General features: G+C 41.8%; 1 protein-coding gene across 1 annotated transcript in view; it reads left to right on the top strand.

Annotated features, from left to right (window-relative positions):
* Nucleotides 1-9,953, top strand: part of DCP1B (decapping mRNA 1B) — a 93,025-nt gene extending 83,072 nt beyond the window's left edge. The window contains 4 exon segments of the mRNA XM_006878196.1: nt 1,091-1,219; nt 3,333-4,190; nt 6,549-6,797; nt 9,873-9,953. Of these exon segments, the coding sequence (XP_006878258.1) occupies nt 1,091-1,219; nt 3,333-4,190; nt 6,549-6,797; nt 9,873-9,953 (1,317 nt within the window).
* Nucleotides 9,954-13,974: the final 4,021 nt, after the last annotated feature.

Genomic DNA, 13,974 nt, shown 5'->3' with positions numbered 1-13,974 from the left:
TCATATCCCAGTAGTAATAGTGCCATATATCCAAATTATTGGCAGAATGCTTAGAAGAATATGTTTTTTTGTGTGTGCAGTTAAACTTACAAACCTACGTGCCTAATATAGTAAGAGATCCTATCCCCATGCCCTTGAATTAGAAAATCAACCCCCAAAAACTGTAAAACACATTGGGAGCCTTGGGTTCCTGAGGAACATGATTGTATTTCTAGCTATTCCATGTCAGGTACATTGTGAACTGTTCTCTGGCCCAAGGCCACAATTGTACAATTAAATCCAGCCAAGCTATGGAGAGTCTATAGTACAGGAGGTAGCATTTTTATATTCAGTCTTAGTTGGTATTTTAACAAAGTAAACACCAACATCATTGCTATGTTCTTTCTGTTATGAATCCTACTGTGTTAGCAATTGCATGGTTGGTTAGATTAATGTATGATAATGATTCAGTATTTGAAATGATGAGGCTTGTCTCTTTCTCTATGAAATTCTAATTTGTAGTGAGTGGCTCAGAACATTCAGATTTGAATTATTCTGTTTATGCAAGATGTAATTTATTAAATAAAGATGATGTTAGTGATTTATAAATCAGTGGTTTGAGTCAGTTTAACTTTTTGGTTTGTAAACTAAAAAGGTTTAGTTGTTCTGGTGAATTCTACTCAGCAACTCTCTAATTTGGAGTCAGCTATTAATGGAGGGATGAGAGTGGGACCTACTATAATCCAGGCATCCTATTTAAGGGTCTTATTCCATCATCGTTTACCATCTTGAAAAGTATTTGGCTATATGTTTTTTAAACTATTATTTCTTAAGCATATTCATACCCTTTCAAGTATCTGTAGATCCTGTAGATCCTACAGGCTGATGACTGAATTGTGCAACTAAGAAAAATTTTAATTCAATTTATAGTCAAACGTAGTTCATACCAGAGAAAATGAAAAGAACGTCTCAAATTGGTTTTTTTTCTCAAATCTATCAAAACATAAATATCCATCTATCAGCTAAACATAAGAAATCAAAAGATATATTCTTTTTAAAATATCAAAGCTTCTTTAACACTTAAAATGAGGGTTTGTTTTTTCCATTTCAGTGTAAAACCTGTTCTGAACCAAAACAGATTACCAGTTCATCTGCCATCTATGACAACCCCAATCTCATCAAGCCAATTCCAGTGAAACCCAGCGAAAACCAACAAAAGCACGTGTCTCAGCTCAGCCAGGTACATAGTCCTCTGCTTTTCATATGTGGCATTTCTATAGGATTCTTATAGAACTTTATCCATACTATAGTTAGGTTGTTGTTGTTAGTGCTGTCGAGTCAGTTCCAACACATATTTTCCCTGTATAGGGTTTCCAGGGAGAAGCTGGTGAACTGTAACCGCTGACCTTGTGGTTCAAACAGACATTGCAATCCAGCGTAGGGTTTGGTATTGTTCAAGAATTCTTTAAGATACATCTGAGGAAGAGAGATTTCAAATCAGAGATATTTTTCATTATTTGTAATTTGCTCTTTTCTCTAGAAGAGACTTGACATTTTTACTTTTAGCATCTACCATATTCTGTGCTAATAAATCTCTTTTGAACTTGAGCTCTATATTAGTTTCCTAGGGATGGCATAACAAAATACCACAGCTAGGTGGCTAACAACAGGTATTTACTCTCTCTCAGTCTATGAGGTCAAAAAGTCTGAAATTACAGTGGTGGCAAAGTGAATTCCTTCTAGAGACTTCAAGAGAAAATATGTGCCATGCCCTTCTCCTAGCTTCCGGTGGTCACAGACAATTCTTGTCATTCCTTGACTTATAGCTCCATCGCTCTGGTTTCTGCCTCCATCTCCTCATGGCCGTCTTCCCTCTCTCTGTGCATTGCCTGTGTCCAAATTTCCCTCTTATAAGGACACCAGTCATTGGATTTGAGGCCCACCCAAATTGACTATGACCTCCTTCTCACCTGTTTATACCTGCAAAGATCCTGTTTCCAAATAAGGTCAGAGTCACAGGTTCCAGGTAGACATGAGTGTTGGGGAAACACTATTCAAGAAGAAACAAGATAACACATAACATTTCTGTCTGAGATGACAGAAGCATTACCCATCTTCAGGAGTAGGTGATTTCCTGCAACCCTGAGAGAATGGTAACTAAGACAACAGAATCCGCTGTAACTTTTCTGAGCACCTTGTACTGAGTGCAGTACCAGGTACCAAGTATATAGAACAGGAGTCCTGTGCTTTCAGGATCGCCGAATCTGAAGGAATGGTATAAGGTATAAGACTTCCCTGTAAGCATGATGAAGGTTTGTCATTGTATTTCCAATCTAAGATATAAATATCACAACAGTTTTTATATGTGTATATATATTTTTTTCTGGAATATAAAGCCTTAACAAAACTTGCTAGTGTATAGGCCCCTTTGTTGGTTGTAAATACAATGGATGTGTCCATGTATATATATATTTTTTGTAATGATTATTCCTCATTTGGGGTTTGTTTGTTTGCTTTTTGGGGAACTGTTGTAAATTAATTTTGAAAAAAATCAAGCAGCTAAAAGAGATAAAGACCAGCCAAATGAAAGTTCTATACTCATATTCAGAGTTTTAAATAAATTTTCTATTTTTCTTTTAGCTTTTTCCTTCTTTTTGGTTTCAATGGAAATTTTTAATTTCTGCTTTAATAGAGAAACTGGAATATGTTGACTGTTGACTTTAGGATGGAGCCCATGGTTCCTTTGCCCCCAAATATGGAAACCAGCAGAAAGCACTGAGGTGATACAGAATGGGAAGGAAATAGCTTGGTAACTGACAGGACTGAGATCAATTTTATGTATCCGATAATTTCATTAAAGCTACTACTATATACTTAGAAGGACCAAGGCAGAGTCAAAGACTTATGCTTCTTCCTAGCCCTCAATTTTTATAAATTTGCCAAAAGCTACCTGGAATCCTAAACTCCTCATGTTCCTGTATACGCCCAGTGCCTTCTTGAATATTGCTAGATTAGGTGAATTTCCTATTGACGAGATTATTTACCTCATAGTATATCTATTTTGTACCACAGTTTTCAGACTTCTCAAGGACCATTGCCTATTTTATCAATCAACAGATACTAAAATATAACAGCTGTCTTAGAGGTGGTAGGGGACAGTGCTGTGAAAAATTTTGACATTGAAAAGGTTAATTTTTTACCCTGTAGCCAGTTTACAGGTTATTAGGATATGTTTTTTCATCCTTTCTAATTGATTCTTTGTAAATTAATCATCAAACTGAGTTGTTTCATATACACCGGCATATAGCCAAAGTGTATCTAGACTCATTCTCAGATGTTTTCATTTGTTCCAGACCTTAGATCCTGAACCCCAACACTTATCCTTGACTGCTCTCTTTGGGAAGCAGGATAGAGCTACATGTCATGAAATCATGGAGCACCCCCAGACCTTCCACCCGCAGCGGCATCAAGAGAAACTTCCGGTAAGGCAGGGGGTTGTACGATCCCTGTCCTATGAGGAACCCAAAAGACACTCACCCCTGCTGGAGAAGCAGCTCTGTCCGGCCATTCAGAAACTCATGATCGGGAGCTCAGACCTCCACCCATTGTCAGAGCTGCCCGAAAACCGACCCTGTGAAAATAGCAATCCCCACTCTGCTGGGGATGTTTTCACTGGGCTTGTCCAGCCAGCATCTCCCAGTCACATTGGGACTTCTCATCGTGTGCAAAGTGCTCCCAGAACTCAGAACCTGTTATAGAAGCTCCAGAGTGCTCCTGGGGGCAGAGTGCCACCAAGTGCAGGCATGCCAGGACCTCCCAGCTCAGCTGCTCCAAGCTTCAGCAGAGCCCTCACTGCCGCCACCCCTGCAGCTCCAAGCAAGGGTCTCCCCCAGTCACAACTCGTGTATGTCAATGGCTCCCTTCCACCCAAGACACTCGGGCATCATGCTCCTGGGAAAGAACAGTCTGTACTCCCAAGACCACCACTTCCCCTGTCCTGTGCTCAGATGAGCGGTTCTGGAGTGGTCTCCCCTCAGGAGCTCCTGAGAAAGCTCCAGATTGTGCAGCAAGAGCAGCAGCTACAGGCACCCAACCGACCAGCCCTGGCAGCCAAGTTTCCTGTGGTTACTCAGAGTACCAGGATGGTGAAACCCTTGGAATCCTGGATCGACAAGACATCCAGCACAGAAGGGCAGACTCCTCTTTTTCAGGTAAGTTACCACAAGGGGAAAGAAAAAAACAAAACAAAACAGCAACTATAAAGCAGTGAAATTTATAATTGGTTCTGTGCTCTAGGGACCATGTATCACATCCATTTCTGTTTGGAACTGTGTGCCAAGGCCACATCTGTGCGTCTTGTTACCTCTTGACTTTCTGTCTGTAAAGAGAACTGTCTCTTTGCTCAGCAATCTGGTAGCTTCCTCTCTTCTAGAGATAGCGCATCTATAGATCTAAATCTTCACGGTACAAAGTGCAAGACCTGGATAGACATGGAATGAATTCCTTATCCTTGAGATAAGGCCATGGGAGCTTATGGTCTGCTTTGAAATCATTCTGCAACACCCTTACTACACTTCAGACACTGTGCTATGCATGTGGGCATATAAAGGTGAAGAAAACAGAACCCATAATCCTGTAGGCTATTGTAGTAAACACACAGAGATCAAAAAGAATTAGTATTGACTCCTTAAAGGTACAGCCCATTTTTATTTTTCTATGCCACCAGTTTCACAAATTGAAGATCAGAAAAGGGGTGATATGTCCACACATACACCTACAAATTTCAAGAGAGTGAAAATTATTTTAACTTTCAGAAATACTCTTTGTTCAAGAAAGATGGTTTTCTGTATTCATCCATAACTTGGAATAGTGTAGTAATCTTTAAAATTTCTAGGCGAAAACCCCAAATTATCCGTTACTACCTGTTGATAACATCTAGAGATTTGACTTTGGATGTTTTTCCCTTTGAACTAGTACAAATTCACTCAAAATGCCTTGGGTTTTAAAATGATGAAATTCTTTTCATTGTATATATATGATCATCGGTCCTTTTGGCATGTTTTGGCATGTAGCTTATAACAGATCATCAAAAATGTTTCAGTCTTTTGAAAACAAAGATCATAGACATATAGTGTAAGTCCTTGTGCATGTGAGACCCTGAGTCAACGTATTCTCATGTATTATTAGTTAAAACCCCAAACCTGAGTACCTGCTGCTTTAGAAACAATGTTTGTAACTCACCCTCACCCTCATTTTCATGTAGGATTTCCCTTTGCTCTTTTCCTCTGTGATGCTTTAGCACTGGACACTAGGAAGATTGGAATGAGTAGTTAAATTTACATTTCTGCAAGTGTATTTCTTTCTTTTTTCAGTACTCACACATAGGGAGAGCCAAGTAAAGAGCATGCACGCGCATTCTGTCAGCCCACACTGTCCTCCTCTTAAACAGTGCTGGGAATCCCGCTCTGTGGAGCGTCCCTTCTCAGCACCTCTCCTGTCAAATAGGCAAGTTAAGAGAAACAAGCAGACTGCCTTTCTCGTGCTAGTTTCTGCCCAAAAAGATGCCAAGGGAGTGACTGTAAATTACAGCATCTTTTAGATGCTGGCCTTTATCCTCTCTATTTTCATGAATTTTAGGGGACTGATCACAACACTTCTTTTTCTCATCTGAAGTAGAAACAAATGAGAGATCACTGTAGGGGTCAGGCAGACAGGGATCAAAATGTCACTTGAGTAACTGATAAAACTACTGGAAAACTTGGGTTTAGGTTTGTTAGCCAAGTGAGCTAGCTAAGCTTGCTTGCTCTCTACCCCCAACTAAATAGACTCACCCAGAAAATAAACAAGTTCACTGGGTTATTAAGCAATGACCAGTCCTCCAGGGGACCCAGCCCTCAAAACGTTAGCATAGATAAACAGAAAATGCATGCACTTCAAACCCACCAGCTGCTCCTTGGGAGAAAGATGAGGAGTCTCAGAAATCCAAAGGATTTTTTCTATAGGGTCTCTCTGAGTCAGAATTGACTTAATAACCTTTTCCCTGAGGAAAAGGCCCACTGTCTAAGTGTGTGTGGCCAAGTCATGATAAAAACAAAACTAAACTAAAACCCACTGCCATCAAGTGGATTCTGACTATGTAGGCTTTCCAAGGCTAAATCTTTATGGGAGCAGACAGTCTTATCGTTCTCCCGTGGAGCAGCTGGTGGGTTTGAACTGCTGGCCTTGTGGTTAGCGGCCCAATGATAACCCCTAGTGCCTGCAGGGTTCCTTAAATAATGACAGTAAACCTGAAAAGTATTCCTCAGCTCCAAACTTTAAATAATACGGAAACATTCAACAAACAGTTTACATACAAATGCTTCAAAGACTGCACCAGAGCTCTTAGAAACAACAAAGGAAAATACGTTGGGACTCAAACAGGCTTTGGTTGTCTCAAAAGCTTTTCCCAACCTGAGGAGCTGTGAATAACTAATACTTAAACTTACCTATATCTACTGTTGTGAGTGAGGAGACCTCTTTCTCTCTGGACCTGTAATCCTGCCTTCTGTGTCTGTGTTTGCTCAATGCAGGTCATCTCGCCTCAGCGTATCCCCACTACAATGCCTCCTTCTCTGCTCATGTCTCCCATGGTGTTCACGCAGTCCACCTCTGCCCCATCAAAGGACAGGGACAGTGGGCTCTTGCCCTTGGGAAGCCAAGACCCACCTGCTGCCTCCACCAGCCTTATCTTGCCTGTACAGAACCCCGAGCCTTCCGCGATCACCAGCAGCCCACTTACCAAGCTGCAGCTTCAGGAAGCACTGCTATACCTCGTTCAGGTAAGGGGGGCACTGTGGCTGTCTTCTTTTTACCTCTATAGAACTGCTGACCTCTTGGTTGTGACCCTGAGGTGAAGACTCATTTCGCTAGTGCCTATTATGCGTCTGTGAGTAAGAGGACAATCCAACAACTCATAGATGGTGAGCTAGATGATGTTCAAAGTTAAGAATGGTGGCTTTGGGCATCTCAGCTCTTTTCAAATCTTACAGATTTGCTAATCTGGAGGATTGACTCAGCCTGCCAAGCTGTTCACCTGTCAGAAAAGAAAACCGCCTCCACAGTATGACTAACCCACCCCCAAGAGGATGCAAAGGACCACAGGATTCCCAAACTGGGAACTCACTGTTGGGAAACAGACAAGTTGCAGTCTGTGAGTAGAAAGGTCAAGCACCCTATTGAACAAATAGGAAACAAGCAAAACAAGATTAGGCTGTGACTACGAAAGATCTATTTTGCTAATAATTTTGAGACTTGCTAATATTGACAGATGGTACAGTATGTTAAAGAAGTCCTGGTATGGCACTATGGGTAAGCTCTGGACTGCCAACCACAAGGTCGGCGGTACAAGCTCACCAGCCACTCCTTGGAAACCCTATACAAGGTCACTGTGAGTCAGAACCAACTCGGCAGCACTTAATTAACTACAACAACAGTGGGTTAAGCATTGGGATGCTGAACGCAAGGTCAGCAGTTGAAACCCACCAGAGGCTCCGTGGGGGAAAGTTGAGGCAGTCTACTCCTTTAAAGATTTACAGTCTCGGAAACCCTAAGGAGCAGTTGTACTCTGTCCCATAGCGTCGCTGTGAGTGGGAACAGACTCAATGGCAGTGACCTCATATTGGCAGAATGGTGCTGGGACTCCTTTCTCGGCCGTTGCTCTCAATGGCAGACATGAGATACTACTAACAATCAGAGCCACCACATATACAAAGTTCCTAGCCAGGTACTGTGCAGAGATAATGTTGTTGTTCAGTGCTGCTGAGTCGGTGCTGACTCATAGTGACCTTGTGTAGGATTTCCAAAGAGCAGCTGGTGGGTTTGAGCTGCCGACCTTGCGGTTAGCAGCCCAGTACTTATCCTACAGCGCCACACCAGGACTCCATGTACATAGATAATAGTTTATGTAATCCTGATAAAATAACCCTACTTCACATACAAAGAAGCTTAGGCTAAGTGACTGAGTTAGTAAAGAGTAGAGCTGGAATTCAACCCAACTGACTGAGGGGCTCTGCACTTGGGAGATCACGCAGCAATCCACTCAGCAAAGCACACCTGCAAACTACACAGTAGGCCTCAAAAGAGTGGCTGCTCTCAGCCAGACACACTTGTGCTATCTGAGTTTAGGTAGCTAGGTGTCTTTTTGATTAATAGTCTTTAAAGACATCAGCTTGTTTGGGTATTTGGCTCATGTGTCACATGACATTTGGAAAACAGGCCAACTGCTATGGCAGCTGCGTCATCCTTCCTGAAAAAGACAGTGGTCTCTGTAGGTGAAAATGTTTTAAAGGTAGCGTATCTTGCAGAGAATGAAAGGAATGAGGCTAGAAATCAGTAGCTGAGTGTGGAAAATAGATAGAGACAACAAATCTGATCTAAAATTGAGTCTTTACTAAGACTCTACTCATAAAAAAAACAAATGCAGGATAAAAATAAAATTTCCCTTTTCAAGTGATTCATGGTAACTTCAAGAAAACTGAGGAACCTAAACCCATTGCCACCAAGCTAATTCTGACTCCTAGTGGCCCTCCATAGGGTTTCCAAAGCTGTAAATCTTTATGGAGTAGAAAACCTCATCTTTTTCCCAAGGAGCTGCTGGTGGGTTTGAACTGCCAACCTTGTGGTTAGCAGTCCAGTGCTTATTCTACAGCACCACCAGGGTTCCCTCAGACTAAGAAAGGACATCTGTAAATTTTCCATAAACAATGAAGGGGTAAAAAAAAAACACCCTTCAGTTTGAATTTTAAAGGTCCACATTGTTTGTGACTCATTCCGTTCAGATGATTTTGTTCCAGAGATATCTCTACCCACAGGAGCCAAGACTGTGATGGCCTAGATCAGTCTCTGAGCACTGCTAGTTAGAACCTATCTTCATGTTCCCTCCACGCTGCATGTGCTTGACTTTCCCCCTGTTCTAACCAGCATCTTCCTGACCAACTGTTAGCAGGCCTCCTAGCAGTCTGTTTTTAGCTGTCACCTGTTTTTAGGACACAGTCTCCTGCATCGGGACTTTGTGTGGCTGCTTTGTAAGCAGACTAAAAATGACGTCACTCTCTTCCATTGCAGGAGGATAACGCTAACTCTGTCTGTGTGTGTGTGTGTGTGTGTGTTAGGGGAGGGAGGGCAAGTTGCCAAGAGGGATGAAGGGGGGAATGTGACATGTGGGTGAATTGCTACAGCTGTAAAGGATTTGGGTAGAAGGGAGAAATCTCTGGAATTACAAACCACAAAATTCACTGAGTAGGCCAGTGGTTCTCTCTTCCCCCTTAGTCAGGAAAAAGAGCCTAGAGATGATCTAACTGCTACCCACGTGGCAAAACCAAAGATCTTTCCATAGCAAATGGGAAGAATTACACTGGCACGGATGAGATACCAATGAAGCATATTACAAGGAAATTATTGATTTATACCAAAAGCAATATAAATATTGTGGGCTACTTAGAGGACTTTAAGAACTACAAGCAATCTCTCAACCAAACTTTGATAACTGCCAACCTAGATCATTTCCTCCAGTCCACCCTTCTGCTGAGGACCGCTGTGTCCTCATGCAGACGAGCCAGGCTCTACGTGAGGAAACCTAGTTTGTACTGCCACGTGGCTGGGGTTCCCATCTGCACTGAACCTCAGGAGACTCGCCGCTTTATGTACTGACCGTGTAACACCAGCCACTGACTCTGCTCAGCCTTACGTTCAGCTCCACTGAGCACTCACATAGGGAATTAAAGCTACCAGCTGTTAAAGCCAACATGTAGAGATTAGCATTTTAGTATCAAAATAGCTCAGCTCCAAGATGAAGAAAGCCCTTCTTTCTGCCAACCAGTTCACAGCTCCTTGGGTCTTTTGGTTTTGTTTTCCAGAATGATGACAACTTCGTAAATATCATCTATGAAGCTTATCTCTTCAGTATGACCCAAGCAGCCCTGAAAAAGACCATGTGAAAAGCAAAGCATTTTTAACCAAGTCTCAAGATCTTTCCTGAACCACAGATAGGGCTCTTCAGTGTCAAGCGGTGTTACTTTTAATGTTTCTGCCTTTTAAAAAAAAAAACACAAAAATTATAAAATGAAATAAAATGTTTCTGATTTTTTTCTGTGTAGTCAAGCTGCTGATTTTTTTCCTTCCTTAATCACTTCTTTGAGGACACCTGGTACTAAGAATTGAGTGGGTAGAAAAAGGCTTCCACTCAAGTCACATAGTAAATGCCAAGTTTAAATTGTTTTTCTGACATTGTTGTTGTTGTAAGGCACCGTGGAGTCGGTTTCGACTGATAGCCACCCTGTACAGGGTTTCCGAGGCTGTAAATCTTTACGGGAGCAGAACGTCTCCTCTTTCTCCCGTGAAACAGCTGGTAGTTTCGAACTGCTGACCCTGAGGTTCGCAGCCCGATTCGTAACCACTACGCTACCAGAGCTCCTTAATATATGGGGTCATTTCTAGAAAAATTAGCTTCTCTGTTGGAATGAATATTATCAGAGTTTAGTTCCCGTTTTATTTTTTTAATTGTTGTTTTTGAGTGGCATCGAGCAGCCGCTCAAAAACTATATATAAGGTTTCTGAGGCTTGTGAATCTTTGCTGCGGCTTCTGCGTATTTATTCATTGAACCTGGAGAGTGTGTTGCCTCTCCATGAATTACCCTGTTGATGAGCCTTGCCTGTCACAGTGCATGCAGGCCACCAGGTGGCAGTGTCATCCTACAAATTAACCTACAAACTCCTTAATGAGCTTTAGAAAATGATGATGTGGTTTTCTTTCATTTGTAAAAATCCTGTTGGTATGTTTTACCCAGGCCTTTGAAGGGAAATGGTATCTCAAGGTATTTATAGCTAGTTGGGAGCGAATGGTAGTTCTGTTATTATTAAGTGCCATGGAGTCTGTTCTGACTCAGAGCAACCCTGTATAGGGTTTCCAAAGAGCGGCTGGTGAGGTGGAACCACCGACCTTACAGTTCAAACCACCCTTATGGTTGGTCTAGTGCTTATCCCACAGCACCACCCCAGGACTCCCCCAGATGGTGGCTCTAGAAGTCCACAAATGGCTGTCTTTCTTTTCCGTAAAATGTGCTGAGAGGAAGGGCCAGAGGGCACTGAGGACTGCAGAGCATTTCCTTCACCTCTGAGAATAGGCAGTGGCTGCTTTCAGGGTCCTAATAATGAGGAATCTTCAAGGTATGTAGCAGATTGATCTTTATGTTCACAGAGATGAGGAACTTAATCTTGGAAGGAGTCAGAAGAGCCCTTGCTGATATGTCCAAAGAGTACGTATGGGAATAAGTCCCTGCCGAGTAGTAGTAATAAATAAACCTTTGCATGTTCATAGCCCATTTTATTTGTGGATCATAAAAACAGCTTTAGAATACTGCAAAGCAGACAGATCTTATTCTCATTTTATCGGTCATAAAATGGAGACATGGAGACAAGAATAGATTTTCATATTGTTACCTAGAAATGCCTAGACATGGACTTTGAGCTTGCGTGAGACCTTATTCAGCTACACCATCAAGAACATTGTTTCTTAGGACATCATGTTTGCCACCCTCCCCCAGGAGTGTAATTTTTCTTCTAAGGAGACAAGGTGGGTTGAAAGGGAATTGCCTTTTACTGAAACTATACTCTGCCATACCCAGACTGAGGAGTCCTCTATGTGCCCATCCTGCATTTAGGAAAGGGTCATTTCTTCTGTTTCTTTGATTTTTTCCCCCTACATCTTAACACCCTGATAAGTCCATATGGAATTCTATCAGAATGCTTGAAATGAAAAGGTACGTAGATAATATTTCATAATATTCTTACAAGAAGAACAGGGCAAGGGGAGAGAGAGACACACTTGGCTCTGTTAGCTCAGAATCAATTATATGCTCAGCTGCTGGCCCAGCCTGGTGTTTTGTTGTTGTGTGTATTTGTGTGTGCTTTTAAAAAATCTCTTGGATCATAATTACATGTTTAAAATTGATTCTCTATTCAGGGAGAGACAAATTCCATTTTTAAAGTTGACAATATATTTGCTGTAGCAAATGGCAGATTTCATGAAAGATTTCTTTTGTCACTACCGTATTGAATAAATGAAACAAAAACAAGTCTCCACTACAGCCCCGAATGTGGTGGAGGAAAGAACCTGAGCCCAGCATGGTCAGACCTATACTGCGTACTTCACTGGGCTCCTTTTAGGTTAACACCACACTGATCTGTTTTGAAAAGTAAATTCTCCATCCTTTACTGGAATGAATCACTTTAAAAACAACAGGCCCACTTCATTTAGACCAAAGATGAAATCACCTTTTAAAGGTCAGTTGGTGATAGAGTGTCTATTTTTTATATATAGCGAAGCAGATGAGAGTGTCTTTGTACGAAGAGCTTTCTTTAGTGAGATCAAGAAACGGATTAAAAGAGTTACTTGAAACACCCAGATTTTTATATATAAATGAACTTTTTTCTTCCCACTTTCACCCCAAACCCCAAGACCACCATAGCTTGCTGCTCTTGGTGCTGTTTGTTCCCATGCAGCAGTTTTAATCTAACTGAATTTCAAATGGAACCTTGAGATATTTGTTCCTAAAGGCAGCATTGTCCAATGTAGTATATTGCAACTTTGGAGAAGTAATAGGATTAAAAACTGCCTGGGATCTTCCTGCAATCCTACAACTGCAATCTCAGAGTGAGCTTCTCTGAAATGCGGTTCAACCTTTGTTCAAAAAGGAACAACAGATGTAAAACGACTCCCCCATGCTGTCAGTTTCCCTCTGCATTGTTAGTTGTGTCACAGGTCTCCAGCTGTCAAGATGAGGCCTGCAGCTGCTGTTGGGACTTTATTCACCATCCTTCGTGATTTGACTATCAGGTCTGATAGTGACCACACTCAGTGTCTGTGGTCACTGTACAATAACGCTCTTCAATCCTTCTTTATTAAAAACTGTAAATGTAATACTTGTCCCTTCCTTCAAAGGAAGGGCTATAGCTCTTGAGACAAAAATCCCACAAATAGTATTGTTGTTACTAAAGTATCATTTTGGGTCATGGTGTGTGGTACTATAGGATAAGCACTGGACTTCTAACCACAAATGCACCAGTTGTTCTCAGAAACCCTATACAGGTTCACTATGAATGATGACCAACTGAAGGGCACACAACCATCGCCACCACCACAATACAAGTACCAGAGCTGAAGAAGGCAATGCTCTTTAATAGGATACAGTTCATGAGGCCACCACTTGTCTGTTGGTTTGTTGTCCTGTGGTGGCTTGTGTGTTGCCGTAATGCTGAAAACTGTCTCACTGGAAATGCCATCAGGGTGACCCATGGTGTACAGGTTTCAGTGGCATTTTCAGACTAAGAGTAGAAAGGAAGACTTGGCAATCTACTTCTGAAAGAATTGGCTAATGAAAACCACCTTATGAATAACAGTGGAATGTTGCCAGATCTAGTGCTGGAAAATGAACCTCTCAGGTTAGAAGGCACTCAAAATCTGACAAGGGAAGAGCTGCCTCTTTAAAGTAGAGTTGACCTTAAAGATGTGGATGGAATAAAGCTTTGGGGACCTTTTCTTGATGTGACATAACACTATGTGTGGAAGAAAGAAGAGTGATAAGAAATGAAAAGGCTTGGAATCAATTCATTCACTAGACCAATGGAGCATGTCAACATAGTCTCCATGAGTCTGAGACCAGAAGAACTCATTGGTGCCTTGCTACCACTACCAACTGCTCTGAAAGGGATCACATTAGAAGGTCCTGGACAGATATGTGGAACAAAACTCAAAAGATCAGGCTTACTAGGCAGAAGGAGACTAGAGGAACCTGAGAGTACGGCCCTCTACCACCCTTTAGGTCTGGAAAGGGACTCACCCTCATGACCCAATTTTGAGCCATGCAGTCAATAGGTCTATAGGGAAGAGAACAACACTAGTAAGGTCTACTCACCATGGAATGCTCAATCATTCAAAATCAAAAGGGCAGTATTTTCTTT

This window comes from Chrysochloris asiatica, unplaced genomic scaffold (genome assembly GCF_000296735.1).
Source record: "Chrysochloris asiatica unplaced genomic scaffold, ChrAsi1.0 scaffold00050, whole genome shotgun sequence".
In the NCBI taxonomy this organism is placed as follows: Eukaryota; Metazoa; Chordata; class Mammalia; order Afrosoricida; family Chrysochloridae; genus Chrysochloris; species Chrysochloris asiatica.
This window is presented reverse-complemented; position numbering and strand designations above follow the sequence as displayed.